Genomic DNA, 16,781 nt, shown 5'->3' with positions numbered 1-16,781 from the left:
GGAGAGTGTATAGGATGTTTTCTCGAGAATGAGTGTTGATATTAAGTCTTAATTAATAACTTCATTCTAAGGGCTTATGCCACACCGTGGCTCTGTGGAGAAGTGTCAGTTTTTTTCTATTTTAAAAACGAAAGTGAGACACAGAGCACATAGACACCCGACTAGTGAGAGGCGGAGCTGAGGTTGGAACCTAAGCAGTCTGGGTCAAAGCCCGATTTTATCTTCTCTTGGATACGTTCTCATTGAAGCAGAGGAACTAGCTGGACTCAGGTGGGGAAAGCAAGTTAGGACTTTGGGAGGCCTAGGCGGGCGGATCACAAGGTCAGGAGTTCAAGAGTAGTCTGGCCAACATGGTGAAACCCCCGTCTCTACCAAAAAATAAAAATAAAAAATTAGCCAGGAGTGGTGGCAGGTACTTGCAATCCCAGCTACTCGGGAGGCTGAGGCAGGAGAATTGATTGAACCTGGGAGGCGAAGGTTGCAGTGAGTAGAGTTTGTGCCATTGCACTCCAGCCTGGGTGACAGTGCAAGACTCTCTCTCAAAAAAAAAAAAGGAACAAAATGTTTTTATTACCCACGAACCCATGATGTAAAAACAGCAACTGTTACGCTTCTAATGTATTTATTTCTTTTTGTATATTTATATGTTTATGAACATTTTTTAAAAATTTATATATATATATATATATATATATATATATTTTTTTTTTTTTTTTTTTTTTTTTTGAGACGGAGTTTCGCTCTTGTTACCCAGGCTGGAGTGCAATGGCGCGATCTCGGCTCACCGCAACCTCCGCCTCCTGGGTTCAGGCAATTCTCCTGCCTCAGCCTCCTGAGTAGCTGGGATTACAGGCATGCACCACTATGCCCAGCTAATTTTTTGTATTTTTAGTAGAGACAGGGTTTCACCATGTTGGCCAGGACGGCCTAGATCTCTTGACCTCGTAATCCACCCACCTCGGCCTCCCAAAGTGCTGGGATTACAGGCTTGAGCCACCGTGCCCGGCAATATTTTTTTCTTAATGTTTCCCCCTTATGTGATTAACTATGGAAATTTCCAAATACAAAGAGAATAAACTAGTCAATTACCATGTTATTAATCTCATTGTTGTTATTTTTCCTATGACTGTTTCCTGAAATTATAAAACTTTATTTTCATGTCATTTGAAGCCTATAGAAAAGTTGCAAAAATAGCCTAAGAAGTTCTTATTTACTCTTTACCCACATTTGCCAAGTGTTTATATTTTTCCTCTTTGCTTTGTTGATGACCATCAGCCAAATATCACCAGAAACATACCTGTAATCAGAGACAGCTGATTATACCTTTCTGCAGCAAGGAAGCCCACATACCAGAGGCTGTCTTCGTAAGAGTTTAGGAAGGGCTAGCATATGGTTTCACATAACATATTAGATAATATTAGATTATATACCAGATACAGATATTTATTAAATATTAGATATCTATTAGAGGACTGCTAGTAGTTAATTGTATTATCTATTAGATAGTGCTAGATAACATATTACCTAACATCATGTTATGCACTCTGCAGTTCTGTGTTTAAATTTGTTCTGTTTTTCACTCAAGGTTCTTACAAGTGTCCACTCCCCACTCGCCACCACCACCTCTGTCCACAATCTAATTTTATGCATTGCTTTTAGTTGTCCCATTTCCATAATCTTCTTTAATCTGGAGGATTCTACACCCTTTGTCTTTCTATGCTTGATGTTTTTGAAGAGTATAAGCAAGTTATTTTGGAGAAAGGCATTCATTTGGGGTTGTGTCTGATAAAATTTATGTGCAGGTTCAGATTATGCTTTGTAGGGATACCACAGAAGTGGTGAGATGTCCTTTTCATTGCAACATAACAGGGTCCAAGTGATGTCAGTTTGTCTCTTTATTGGTGATCTCAACCTTTTCCACTTGGCCAAGATGCTGTCTTTCAGATTTCTCCACTATAAAGTTAGAATTAAAAAAAAAATAATGTTTCTTAGGAATAGATAACATTACTAGTGGGCATTCGGCTGTAAAATGACCTTTTTCTCCATTTATTCTTGGATTTGTTCAACTGCAAATATTCTGTCAATATGGACTCTGAATTGATTCTTGTTAAGTTAAATGACGTATATGTTAACAATTATTTTTTCCCAGCTATCGTATCAGAGAACTTAACTTATTTCAGGTGTACATCCAGTGATCATTAGAAAGTTTGCTGAAGGGAGTAACCATCACCACAATTCAGTGATCTTTTCATTCCTGTATGGGTCTCCTCATGCCTACTTAGGGTTAGACTTCATTCTCACTCAGCTCTGAAGCAATTGCTAATCAGTTTTCTCTCTCTGTGCATTTTCCTACCTGGACTTTTTACAGAAATGGAATCCTGCAATATGTGGTCCTTTGTAACTGGCTTCTTTCATTTAGCATAATGTTTCAAAGGCTCATGTATGTTGTGGCATGAGTCAGTACTTCAGTTTCCTTAAATTTCCGAAGAAGATTCCATTGTTTGGATAGACCATGATTTGTCTATCCATTTACCCATAGGAGGGCATTTTGGTTGTGCTGTTTTGAGTTTTTATGATTAACGCTGGCTGTGAACATTCATGTGCCAATTCACAACACACATCCCTGTTGGTGGGTGGCATCCCTGGCCACCTTTTCATGTCTCTTTTTCTGTCTTTTCTGGCACTTTGCAGGGACAATTCTGCTTTCCCAGGAATTGCATCACTCAGTACGCCGCAAGTTCCCAGAAGAGGGAAGATGACCACGTTCAAGGTGAGTAGGATTTGCTTCTCTCACTCTTAAAATTCCATCTCAGTACTCAGACTGTCACAAGTTTTTCTCTGTCTTGGGAAGGTTCGAGGAGAAAAACAAGCATTTGAGGATCTCTTGTGTACCAGGTGCTTCCTTTGTTACTTTTGAGTGGATTTTACGTTTGTTTTTAGTTCTTGTTTTCTTATATCATTTAGTCTATGGAGTAGACAAGATTGTTGGAATGGATAATTCTTTTATTTTACTACTTCTCTGCTCACACATTGGCTATTTTTATCCTCTAATACAATACTCTTCCTCATGTACATTCGTAACTGTATTTGTATTGGTGATACTAATTTAAATTGCACTCTTTGTATTTAATATTATATAATGTTCATTTTTAATGGTTGCATCATGTTCCCATTTAAATCGGTGCTCCTTTTTTTTTTTTTTTTTTTTTTTTTTGAGACAGAGTTTCGCTCTTGTTACCCAGGCTGGAGTGCAATGGTGCGATCTCGGCTCACCGCAACCTCCGCCTCCTGGGTTCAAGCAATTCTCCTGCCTCAGCCTCCTGAGTAGCTGGGATTACAGGCACACACCACCGTGCCCAGCTAATTTTTTGTATTTTTAGTAGAGACGGGGTTTCACCATGTTGACCAGGATGGTCTCGATCTCTTGACCTCGTGATCCACCCGCCTCGGCCTCCCAAAGTGCTGGGATTACAGGCTTGAGCCACCACGCCCGGCTCCCGGGAACTCAATTTTGAAAGGGTACTTTAAATGTGTGCCACGTTGGCTCTTTTGCAGATGGAGTACCCATATGTGGCATATTATGGCAAGCTGTAACTGTGGCTTCACACAAGGATTGCTGGAAGTTTCCACACAGGAAGAGCTAGATTTTCTTTCCCCCATGTCTGGGTTGTGCCTTCTGTGTCTTTTATTTAGTGGTCTTTCTTTATTCCTTTATATGTTAAGAAATTTGACCAAAGTAATATTTAATGTACATTTTTTGTGCATGATACTAGATTTGCCAATCTTTGTGTTTTGTTTCTTCATTTACTTCTCAAAACAGCTGAATGAGGCAGTTCTTATCTTCCTCTTAAACACATGAAATATAAGAAACCTGCTCATGTTCAGACAGGAGACTGAGAGTCAGGAATATTAGCCGTTTCACTCAGTTGAAAGAGAGAGAAAAAGAAAGCGAGAATTCTCCCTTGAGTGGCCTGTGCCCTGTGGTGTGGGTGTCTGGAGTATCCTGCTGAGTGATGACATCCACAGGTGGCGCTGCTCCTCCCTGGCCCTACCTTGGGAGGGGGATGCCTTCTCTTCTTGTCATAGTACCTCTTCCTTGGCCCCCAGCACTTCAGGTACCCAAAACCAGCAATTACCATAGTCATTACAGAAATGGAAACATTAAGGGAAACATTAAGGGAAAAGATGCCTTACACAGTGTTACCAGAAAACGTAATAGTCTAAGATGAAAATACCCTTTGGATATCTAAAAAAAGATACAATCCAAAATAAGAATCTTATGCACAGAATAGAGAAGAAAATCCAAAGAAATATGAATAAAGGAGATTACCAGGAATGTATCCAAGGAGAAAAACAGGTGGCAACAAATATTTGAAAAGATGATGATATTCATTTATAATCAAATAAATGAGAATAATAAAACAAAATCGTGGCCAGGCCTGTGACTCACACCTGTAATCTCGGCACTTTAGGAAGCTTAGGAAGGAAGATTGTTTGAAACCAGGAGCTCAAGACCATCCTGGTAAACATAGCAAGATGCTATCTCTACAAAAAAAAAAAAAAAAAAAGGCCGGGCGCGGTGGCTCAAGCCTGTAATCCCAGCACTTTGGGAGGCCAAGGTGGGTGGATCACAAGGTCAAGAGATCGAGACCATCCTGGTCAACATGGTGAAACCCCGTCTCTACTAAAAATACAAAAAATTAGCTGGACATGGTGGTGCGTGCCTGTAATCCCAGCTACTCAGGAGGCTGAGGCAGGAGAATTGCCTGAACCCAGGAGGCGGAGGTTGCGGTGAGCCGAGATCGCGCCATTGCACTCCAGCCTGGGTAACAAGAGCGAAACTCCGTCTCAAAAAAAAAAAAAAAAAAAAAAAAAGGACCAAAAAACCAAAAACAGTTTCTTTCTGATCACAGTACCAGAATAATGAGAAAATCGATAACCTGCTTTGGGCTATATTAAGAAAAATCAGAATAATGTATCCCCTTGAAAAATTTTGGAGTTAAAAAAATTGAGAAAATGTGACACATAATCACAATTTTAAACATTCTTATTTTTTGACATTTTATTATTTAAAACTTATTTAAATAGGAGAGTAAGATCTATCTGAAATGATGTTCTTTATTGGATTGGTAATCATGGAAAATATATAAAATTAAATGTTCATTATTTAGAATAACAATAGATCAATTCCATGGAACACTGCAGATATGAGATAAAGTCAATAACAATGACTGACAAAAATAAAAACAGCTAATGTTAAGTATTTAGTCTATGCTACACATGTTTCCCCAGTACCATATGTATATTCCACTATTTAATTCTTTAAAAACTGTATCCTGAGACAATCATTATACAGAGAGGAGAGTAATGCATTCAGGCCAACTTGTCCAAGGTCACATGACTGGGAAGGGACAGAGTCTTATGTATGCACTCTGAGGCACGCTGGCTGCAGGTCATGACATTCAGTGTTGAAATTAATGTATGTAGTTTTTGCCTTGAGAGTACAGAAGACTCACTGCATAACTACTCACACATATCACCATAAGATTGTCAGTGTGGGGCCAGGCATGGTGGCTCAAGCCTGTAATTCCAGCACTTTGGGAGGCCAAGGCAGGTGGATCACGAGGTCAAGGGATCGAGACCATCCTGGTCAACATGGTGAAACCCCGTCTCTACTAAAAATACAAAAAATTAGCTGGGCATGGTGGCATGTGCCTGTAATCTCAGCTACTCAGGAGGCTGAGGCAGGAGAATGGCCTGAACCCAGGAGGCGGAGGTTGCGGTGAGCCGAGATCGCGCCATTGCACTCCAGCCTGGGTAACGAGCGAAACTCTGATGCAAAAAAAAAAAAAAAAAAGAAAAAAAGATTGTCAGTGTGGCAAATGTTTGTGTTTTTTTTTCCTCTTTTTTATTCTTACACAGAAAAAAAGCAGATGTTAAAGCAAAACAATAACATCCAGGGTTGGAGTTTGAGAGAGGGAGACAATGGGCATTATCAAACAAATCAGGACTGAATTGCTAACTGTTACTGAGGTGACTGTCAAGATTTATCAAAACAGCTGGGCGTGGTGGCTCAAGCCTGTAATCCCAGCACTTTGGGAGGCTGAGGCGGGTGGATCACGAGGTCGAGAGATCGAGACCATCCTGGTCAACATGGTGAAACCCCGTCTCTACTAAAAATACAAAAAATTAGCTGGGCATGGTGGCACGTGCCTGTAATCCCAGCTACTCAGGAGGCTGAGGCAGGAGAATTGCCCAAACCCAGGAGGCGGAGGTTGCGGTGAGCTGAGATCGCGCCATTGCACTCCAGCCTGGGTAACAAGAGCGAAACTCTGTCTCAAAAAAAAAAAAAAAAAAAAAAAAGATTTATCAAAACATATATGTGTGTAGCCCAGGATGCCGCGTGTAGAGTCCTAGAGGGTTACTTACAAGGAGACTCAATTATTGCGTGAAGTAAAAATACAGGTCTTTTTCATCATTTCATTTTTCATGGAACTCAGGAAAATCAGTCATTGTCAGGATACAGACAGAATGAGTAGGAAATCTATGAGTTGACCTGTGTCTCTCAAGATCCAAAACAACTTCCCACCCCTCCCCTCTCTCTACTCAGTGCCACCCCTCCCTCTTGCAGGAATCACTGGTCATGAGATTGAGGTTGCATATGTTTGATGCTGTAGGAGGCACTGACCTTCAAGGACGTGGCTGTGATCTTCACTGAGGAGGAGCTGGGGCTGCTGAACCCTGCCCAGAGGAAGCTGTACCAAGATGTGATGCTGGAGAATTTTAGGAACCTGCTGTCAGTGGGTGAGCACAGGCACCCTCTGTAATGGAACATCAGGCCTCAGGAGTGACTTTGTATGCTAGGGTACAAAGTTTCAAGGGTTGCCGGGAGTGGTGGCTCACGCCTGTAATCCAAGCACTTTGGAGGCCAAGGCGGATGGAACACCTGAGGTTGGGGGTTCAAGACCAACCTGACCAACATGGTGAAACCCTGTCTTTAAAAAAAAAAAAAGGTTTCAAGTGTTAATTAGTAACTTGAAATTTTACCTTGATATTACCTAGAATGCATTGGAATTAAGCACATGACTTTGCATGTTTGCAGGACAGCAAGCATTTGACAGGGATACTTTCCATTTCCTCAGGGAAGAAAAGGTTTGGATGATGAAGACAGCAACCCAAAGAGAAGGGAATTCAGGTGAGAATCAAGCAAGTGTGAATCCCTGTAGGTCTCTTCCATCTTTTTTACTTCTGTCCGTGCTCAAATCCGTTGCCTTGGCCTAAATGGCCAAACCTCTTTCTTGGATTACTGACAGCCATCTTACACTTGGTGACTCTGCTGCCTGCCTTTCCACCCTGACATCTCTTCTCGTAGCAGCCAAAGTGATCCTTAGGAAATGTAAGTCAGGTTGCTATTCCTCAGCTCAAAAGCCTTTTTGGCTTATTTTCATTAAAGTTACAACCTCTTTTTTTTTTCTTTTTTTTTTTTCTGAGACGGAGTCTCCCTCTGTTGCCCAAGCTAGAGTGCAGTGGTGCAATCTCGGCTCACTGCAACCTCCGCCTCCTGGGTTCATGTGATTCTCATACCTCAGCCTCCCACATAGCTGGGATTATAGGCATGTGCCACCATGCCTGGCTAATTTTTGTATTTTTAGTAGAGATGGGGTTTCAACATGTTAACCAGGCTGGTCTCGAACTACTGGGCTCAAGCGATCCACCAGCCTTGGGCTCTCAAAGTGATGGGATTACAGACATGAGCCCCTGTGCCTAGCCTCTGCCTTGTTTTTTGTTTGTTTGTTTGTTTTTTAATGAGAGTCTAATATCCCTGGAGCATGACCCCTCAGGCATTCTTTTTTTTTTTTTTTTTTGAGGAGGAGTTTCGCTCTTGTTACCCAGGCTGGAGTGCAATGGCAAGATCTCGGCTCACCGCAACCTCCTCCTCCTGGGTTCAAGCAATTCTCCTGCCTCAGCCTCCTGAGTGGCTGGGATTACAGGCACGTGCCACCATGCCCAGCTAATTTTTTGTATTTTTAGTAGAGACGGGGTTTCACCATGTTGACCAGGATGGTCTCGATCTCTTGACCTCGTGATCCACCCGCCTCGGCCTCCCAAAGTGCTGGGATTACAGGCTTAAGCCACCACGCCTGGCCCAGGCATTCTTTTTATCCCAAGTGTTCTCACTACCTTTCATTGTCTCATCAGGAGCATCACCCTTTGCATACCCCTGTCAGGTCCTACCTTTCCGATTCCCATCAAAACTGCAGTTGTCTGTTTCTTACCTGTTTCAGGTAACCAAATTATTGTTCATATCTACACAGAAAAATAAAACTAAAGATACACATTATACAAAATTCTAGTGTAGGAATATTATAAATATGTAGATAAAACACTCCTAGGTCATTGGTATTATTGTGAAGAGTTTAAGTGACTACACAGTTTAGAGCAAGAGTTTACAGAAGATCACTCTCACTTCACACCAACTGCAGATGTGGGGATTTCCTAAAACTACCTTCACATTCAGTAATTACCTAGAAAGACGAGCAGAACTCACTGAATGCTTTTATACTAAAAGTTATGGGTATTAACAGGGTAGAGATGCACATTACATTTTACTAAGAGAAAAGTAAAATAAGAAACAGTTCTGGGATGTACCAAATGAGGATCTTGTATTGTATCCTCCTGATAGAGTAGATTGTGTCACATTCCTAGAATTAAGGTGCGATGTAGAGAATACAGCCAACCAGGGAAGCTCACCTGAGCTCTGGTTTTACAAATAATTTTGGGGGCTCTATTACATAGCCATTATTTGTTGATTGATTCCCATGTGGCTAATCAGTCTCCTGGGCCACTGATTCCATGTAACCTAAAGCCCCACCTTAAATCACATTGCTCTTTGTGACATGGGGGCACCAACCCCCAAAGGGGTAGCCAGCCACAACCCTAAATTATATTGTTTCACTATCCAGAGACCCAGTTTTACCACCAAGCAAACAAAGACACTCTCCTCAGGCATGACACTTCAAACTCCTAGCGATCACCTCTCAGATCATGAGGACAACATCCAGACCTCATTCTGAATGAGGTTAATTTCTTTACTTTTTAAGGATACACAATATAAACACAAATGTACCAAGTATTTATTATGTTATTTTTCTTTAAAGTTGGTTTGATTCATATTTTATTAAATATATCATTTATTAGTTTCATGATTTGCCATACAAGATTTTAGACTGATTAGGAAATTCACTAGGAAGAGTAGCAGGTATAATATTTGTATCATATTAATTTTATTATTAAGACTTTTTATTTTATTAAAAACATTTATTTAATTTCAGTAGCTTTTGGGGTTTGGTGGTTTTTGGTTACATGTGTGAATTGTCTAATGGTGAATTCTGAGATTTTAGTGCACCCATCACCTGAGTAGTGTACATTGTACCCAGTGTGTAGCTTTTTATCCCTTTCCCCACCTTCGACTCTCCTCCTTTTGAGTCTCCATACTCCGTTATATCACTCTGTATGCCTTTGCCTACCCATAGCTTAGCTTTCACTTATAAGTGGAAACACAGTATTTGGTTTTCCATTCCTGAGTTACTTTACTTAGAATAATGGCCTCCAGCTCCATCCAAGTTGCTCCAAAAGACATTATTTCTTTCTTTTTTATGGCTGAATAGTATTCCATGGTGTATATATACCACACTTCTTTTTTTTTTTTTTTTTTTTGAGACAGAGTTTCGCTCTTGTTACCCAGGCTGGAGTGCAGTGGCGCGATCTTGGCTCACCGCAACCTCCGCCTCCTGGGTTCAGGCAATTCTCCTGCCTCAGCCTCCTGAGTAGCTGGGATTACAGGCATGCGCCACCATGCCCAGCTGATTTTTTGTATTTTTAGTAGAGGCGGGGTTTCACCATGTTGACCAGGATGGTCTTGATCTCTCGACCTTGTGATCCACCCGCCTCGGCCTCCCAAAGTGCTGGGATTACAAGCTTGAGCCACCGCGCCCGGCCTATACCACACTTTCTTTAGACACTCGTTCATTGATGGGCACTTAGGTTGGTTCCATGTCTTTGAAACTGTAAATTGTGCTGTAATAAATATATGTGTGCAGGTGTCTTTTTGATGTAATGACTTATTTTCCTTTGGGTAGAAAGTAGTGGGATTGCTGGATCAAACTGTAGATCCACTTTTAGTTCTTTAGGGAATCTCCATACTCTTTTCTTACAGAGGTGGTACTAATTTACATTCACACCAGCAATGTGTAAGCATTCAAGCATTCCCTTTCATCACATCCGTGCCAACATCTATTGCTTTTTTGTAAGTCTTTTATTTCTACCAAGTATTTTACATATGATTCTTGGTTTGGTTCTAAATTGGCCTCATCCAAACCGGAGATTATGGTACACTTGAAAAATACAAACTGAATGTTGTCTGTATTCATGAAAGTTTCATGCCATAGACTAAGTGAAATCTTGATAACACTGAACAAAGGCTTCACTTGTCCTTATCTCTTAATTCTGTATTCTGATAGGAGGCAAGATCCAAACTGAGATAAAGACTGTTTCACAAGCAGGAACACATCAAGAGTGGTCCTGCCAGCAAATCTGGGAAAAAATTGCAAGTGATTTAACCAGGTCTCAAGCCTCAGTAATAAATAGCTCTCAGTTCTCCAAACAAAGTGATTTACCCTGCCAGACTGAGGCAGGACTATCTGTAATTAACATAAGACAGAAATCTTCCCAGGGCAATGGATATAAACAGTCCTTCAATGATCTCTCCATCTTTGATTTTCATCAACAATTACACTCAGGAGAGAAGTCTCATACATGTGATGAGTGTGGAAAAAGCTTCTGTTACATCTCAGCCCTTCATATTCATCAGAGAGTTCACATGGGAGAGAAATGCTTTAAGTGTGATGTGTGTGGTAAGGAATTCAGTCAGAGCTCACATCTGCAAACTCATCAGAGAGTACACACTGGAGAGAAACCATTCAAATGTGTTGAATGTGGGAAAGGCTTTAGTCGTAGATCAGCACTTAATGTGCATTGCAAATTGCACACAGGAGAGAAACCTTATAATTGTGAGGAATGTGGGAAGGCCTTCATTCATGATTCCCAGCTTCAAGAACATCAGAGAATCCATACTGGGAAGAAGCCATTTAAATGTGATATATGTGATAAGAGCTTCTGTGGTAGATCAAGACTTAATAGGCATTCCGTGGTTCACACAGGAGAAAAACCTTTCCAATGCGATATGTGTGGTAAGAGCTTTCGTCAGAGATCAGCTCTTAATAGTCATCACATGGTCCACACAGGAGAGAAGCCATACAAATGTGAGGAGTGTGGAAAAGGCTTTATTTGTAGGCGAGATCTTTATACGCATCATATGGTCCACACAGGAGAGAAGCCATATAATTGTAAAGAATGTGGGAAGAGCTTCAGATGGGCCTCATGTCTTTTGAAACATCAGCGGGTCCACAGTGGAGAAAAACCCTTCGAATGTGAAGAATGTGGGAAAGGATTTTACACAAATTCACAACGTTATTCCCATCAGAGATCCCATAGTAGAGAAAAGCCATATAGATGTGAGCAGTGTGGGAAGGGCTACAAAAGGAGGTTGGATCTTGACTTTCACCAGCGCGTCCACACAGGAGAGAAACTGTACAATTGTAAGGAATGTGGGAAGAGCTTTAGTCGGGCCCCTTGTCTTTTGAAACATGAGAGACTCCACAGTGGAGAAAAACCTTTCCAGTGTGAAGAGTGTGGGAAGAGGTTTACTCAAAATTCACATCTTCATTCCCATCAGCGAGTCCACACTGGAGAAAAGCCATACAAATGTGAGAAGTGTGGAAAGGGCTACAATAGTAAGTTTAATCTTGATATGCACCAGAAGGTCCACACAGGAGAGAGACCATATAATTGTAAAGAATGTGGGAAGAGTTTTGGTTGGGCCTCATGTCTTTTGAAACATCAGAGACTGCACAGTGGAGAAAAACCATTCAAATGTGAGGAGTGTGGGAAAAGATTTACTCAGAATTCACAGCTTCATTCTCATCAAAGAGTGCACACCAGAGAAAAGCCATACAAATGTGATGAGTGTGGGAAGGGTTTCAGCTGGTCTTCAACCCGTCTGACCCATCAGAGACGCCACAGCAGAGAAACACCTCTCAAATGTGAGGAGTATGGGAAGAATATTGTACAGAATTCATTCTCTAAAGTCCAAGAAAAAGTTCACAGTGTAGAAAAGCCATACAAAGGTGAGGACTGTGGGAAGGGCTACAACAGGAGCTCGAATCTTGACATGCATCAGAGGGTCCACATGGGAGAGAAAACATGGAAATGTGGGGAGTGCGATCTGTGCTTCAGTCAGGCCTCAAGTCTTCAACTTCATCAGATTGTTCAGGTGAGAGAGAAAACTTAGTGATGTGATGGTGTGATAAAGTCTTCACTCAGTCTTCATGAATGCAATCTTATCTGAAAGTTCACAAAGGGGAGAAACGTTAAAATGTGAGGCAAATAATAAGCAGTTTCCTTTGAGTGCTTTATCTCTGAATACATGCTGGAGATAAATTTCACCCATTCTTGGAAGAGGGAAAACATTTAAGATAACATCATTGCTTCAGCCATAGCTCAGCATACCCCAGTAGTCTCAGGACCACCATAGTGGAGAATCTTTGTAAATGGTGCAATAAAGCTTCATTCAGAAGTTTGATAGTTACAGCTGTCATTCAGGAGACAGGACTTAGAGTAAGAGTTCATGAATTTACCACTCTAATAGTGGACATCTCAAAATTGATGTCCACTAGAATGTAAGCTACCTGTGTCTTTGCTGCTAGATTGTCACAACTGGAACACTGATTAGCACTTTGTATGTGTCCAGTGCTTGTTTGTTAAATCAATGAAAGGAGAAAATATACGTATGGATTTGGATGCAATTTTATGTATCCAAACACGGAAGTCTGGGAAACATAATTCTGGGAAACATGAGTTGAAATGCAGAGTAAACTCAGTACTGCAATCCATAGCATTATTTTGAATATTATTATTTTTTCCTTTTAAATTTTTTTCTTGATCAGAGTTATCATATTCATTAAATATCACTTTGTTGCACTTGGCTCCTGGCTTCCCCACATCCTGTGTTCTGAAATTAGATTATTATTTGTGGCTCTATCAAATGTTCATTGCTTGTATATGGTATAAATTTATCCTTTGTAGCTTTTCTCACAGTATAGACTAAAAAGGTTGGGTTAATTTTACAGTAATAGACCACTGCATATTTTACAATTAAATGCTTTCAACAGTATTAAGATTTATGGTAACACTTTAAAAGTGTCGGATGGACATTGACAAATTTTCTTAGTCAATCCTAGATTGGTCGTATTTGTGATCATGAGGCCTTGGTATGATTACCTTTTAATTGCCGTACAATTTCTTTTTTTTTTTTTAACTTCTCTGGTACAAAATATTCTACATTTGAAGGTCAGCTTTTGTCCACCTTCTTATCCAATATTCTTCTATCAACCCTATGAAACAGGAAGAGAAACTTAATGGAGTTTGGTAGTTTCTTCAAATATATTCATTATTGGAGGCAGGAGTAACAGTTAAATCTTCTATATTGCTGGCAGTAAAAAAATGTCTTTTGGAGAGCAGAACATGTCAATGTATAAGGTGCAACTGTTTGATATGAAAACCATCGGATAGGAAATTATGACTATGACAGACTCCAAAAAGTAGACCACATTGATGATGTCACTGCATTTTAAAATGAAAAGAACAAGTGTTCAAGAACAGGAATTTGTGTGAATTGCATTTATTTTTATAATAACATGAAATCAATGAGACGATCACATAGACATAAAAGGAGAAAAACAATGTGTTTTTTTTAGCCTTCATAACCTAGCCAAATAAATATCTTTGTGTATTTATGTTCTTTTGAGTGTTTACATACATACTCTGTGAGTGAATATTTTTACTGATCTTTGCTGGCAATGAATATTTGCACCATTTTATATTTCCATGAATTTTTAAATTTTTTGTTTTTAATAATTAGGGATACATAAAATTTTGTCTCAGTGAAAATCAGCTTTACCAAAGCAGTAAATTGTGTGCAGTAAAATTTGAAAAAATATTAATGTTAATCACTTACTTATAAAGACTGAATAAGATTGCTCTATATTGTCATGTGATATAAGTTCTAAATTAAGGAATAAGACTGTGGAAGTCATATTTTAAAACAAAAATTAGGCTGGGCGTGGTGGCTCACGCCTGTAATCCCAGCACTTTGGGAGGCTGAGGTGGGTGGATCACGAGGTCAAGAGATCGAGACCATTCTGGTCAACATGGTGAAACCCCATCTCTACTAAAAATACAAAAAATTAGCTGGGCATGGTGGCACACGCCTGTAGTTCCAGCTACTCAGGAGGCTGAGGCAGGAGAATTGCCTGAACCCAGGAGGCGGAGGTTGCGGTGAGCCGAGATGGCGCCATTGCACTCCAGCCTGGGTAACAAGAGCGAAACTCCGTCTCAAAAAAAAAAAAAGAAAGAAAAGAAATTACCTGGGTTTTTGAATACAGATCCATTGATGAGTGTGGTAAACTGCCATGATTAATGCACATGTTGGTTCTTTTTTTTTTTTTTTTTTTTTTTTTGAGACGGAGTTTCGCTCTTGTTACCCAGGCTGGAGTGCAATGGCGCGATCTCGGCTCACCGCAACCTCCGCCTCCTGGGTTCAGGCAATTCTCCTGCCTCAGCCTCCTGAGTAGCTGGGATTATAGGCACGCGCCACCATGCCCAGCTAATTTTTTGTATTTTTAGTAGAGACGGGGTTTCACCATGTTGACCAGGTTGGTCTCGATCTCTCGACCTTGTGATCCACCCGCCTCGGCCTCCCAAAGTGCTGGGATTACAGGCTTGAGCCACCGCGCCCGGCCTCACATGTTGGTTCTTTAGGCATAAATCATAGAAATTGAAATAAAGTAGGTATACATATGTTGTGGAGGTTAACAAAAAGCACTCTAGAGAATAGATGTGTATGGACAGGGAACGTGGCATGACAATGGCAGAGCTCCAAAGGGTGTGGAACTAGTTAGGACAAAACTCGTTTGAATGCTGTATTAGTCCGTTTTGCACTGCTGTAAAGGAATCCCTGAGACTGGGTAATTTAAAAAGAGGTTTATTTGTTACACTCTTCTGCAGGCTTTACAAGAAGCATGACACTGGCATCTGCTGAGCTTCTCGTAAGGGCCTTGGGAAGCTTTTACTCATGGGAGAAGGTGAAATTGCAGTAGGTATGTAACATGGCAAGAGAGGGAGAGGGGTGCCATGATCTTTTAAACAACCAGCTATTGTGTGAGTTTAAATAGAGTGTGTATTCACTCATTGAACCGTGGTGGGGACACCAGTGTTCATGAAGTATCTGCCTTCATGACCCAGACACCTTCTAATAGGCCCCACCTCCAACACTGGAGGTCATTATTTCAACATGAGATTTGGAGGAGATAAATATTCAAACTATTGTCAGATGCTAATTAATCAGGTACACACCATAGTAATATCTTAAGTGTGTTAAGGGCTTTTTTCAGCAAAGTGTCAGATACATTTGATTTATATAGTTAATTTTGTAAACTATATTTTCTCAGGATGCGAGGTACTTATTAAGATCCATGCTTTCTTGAAAAAGCTATAGATCTTGAAAAAGAAAAAAAAAATCCATGCCTTCTCAATTTGCATAGCAGGTTGGAGGTCTCTAAGAACATCTCTAGGTTCTGTGATTTGCTAAGAGGACTCAGAGTATTAGTTGTATTTATGACTATATTACAGTGATAGAATACAAAGCAGAATCTGTAAAGGGAAAAGGCTCACGGGCAATATCTGAGAAAACCAGGTGCAAATTTGCAAGAGCCCTCTCTGCCTGGCATCCCATAGCAGTCACTCAAGTCCCCCAGCATTGAATTGTGATAGTACTTAAGAAAGGTCTACAATGGAAGCTCTTAGTAATCTGTATCTAAAGTTCTTATTGGGAATGATCATGGTAGGTATCATCTGCCCTAGCATATACCAAAATTCCAGACTCCAAGGAGACCAAATATATGGAATAAATTACCTTGTACAGAGGCTGGGCTCAGTGGCTCACACCTGTAATCCCAGCACTTTGGGAGGCCAAGGCGGGTGGATCACGAGGTCAAGAGATCGAGACCATCCTGGTCAACATGATTAAACCCCGTCTCTACTAAAAATACAAAAAATTAGCTGGGCATGGTGGCGCGTGCCTGTAATCCCAGCTACTCAGGAGGCCGAGGCAGGAGAATTGCCTGAACCCAGGAGGCGGAGGTTGCGGTGAGCCGAGATCGTGCCATTGCACTCCAGCCTGGGCAACAAGAGCGAAACTCCGTCTCAAAAAAAAAAAAAAAAAAATTACCTTGTACAATTTAGGCATGGCGAACCACTCTTAACAGTTATGGATGGTGGCAACCTTCTCAAAGTCCATATTTCCTAACACCAGCCACTGGCCAGTCGTACATACAGTCCTTTCTAAGGTTAACAATCTCAGGCTTGCTATGTTAAGTTTCTGTGCACATGGTACCAGAAAACTAGGACCTGTTGTTTTACTTTTGTTTTTTATGCATCACCAGATACCAGAATAGTTCATGTCCAAAACAGTTTTTTTGGTAACAGAAAACATTGAGCAAAAAATTCATGTTTATTATCACTAAAAAGACATCAGATAGGTCTTATATCTACCCTTCTGTGTGCCTGGTTTATGAAAGTTGGTGTATGGATCATGTATCCTATGA

The 16,781-nt window shown here is 40.6% G+C and overlaps 2 protein-coding genes across 5 annotated transcripts in view; both read left to right on the top strand.

Moving 5' to 3' along the window:
* The first annotated feature begins 2,755 nt into the window (after positions 1–2,755).
* Positions 2,756–11,542, top strand: LOC104650349 (uncharacterized). Its single transcript, XM_074385682.1, is given in 4 exon segments — positions 2,756–2,770; positions 6,678–6,804; positions 7,103–7,195; positions 10,669–11,542. Coding segments are annotated over 4 exon segments (1,017 nt in total). The 3' UTR covers positions 11,451–11,542.
* A 688-nt stretch (positions 11,543–12,230) lies between these two features.
* The window catches only part of ZNF225 (zinc finger protein 225), a 28,477-nt gene continuing 23,926 nt past the window's right edge, over positions 12,231–16,781 (top strand). For 2 of the 4 annotated variants that reach the window (XM_074386242.1, XM_074386250.1), the window contains exon 1: positions 12,233–12,391. In XM_074386242.1, the coding sequence (XP_074242343.1) occupies positions 12,322–12,391 (70 nt within the window). In that variant the 5' untranslated portion in view covers positions 12,233–12,321. Of the gene's footprint in view, positions 12,392–15,183; positions 15,276–16,781 lie in introns of all 4 variants that reach the window. The other 2 variants (XM_074386243.1, XM_074386246.1) reach the window with 2 other exon arrangements.

The sequence above is a fragment of the Saimiri boliviensis genome, chromosome 14 (genome assembly GCF_048565385.1).
Source record: "Saimiri boliviensis isolate mSaiBol1 chromosome 14, mSaiBol1.pri, whole genome shotgun sequence".
NCBI classification, from domain to species: Eukaryota; Metazoa; Chordata; class Mammalia; order Primates; family Cebidae; genus Saimiri; species Saimiri boliviensis.
This window is presented reverse-complemented; position numbering and strand designations above follow the sequence as displayed.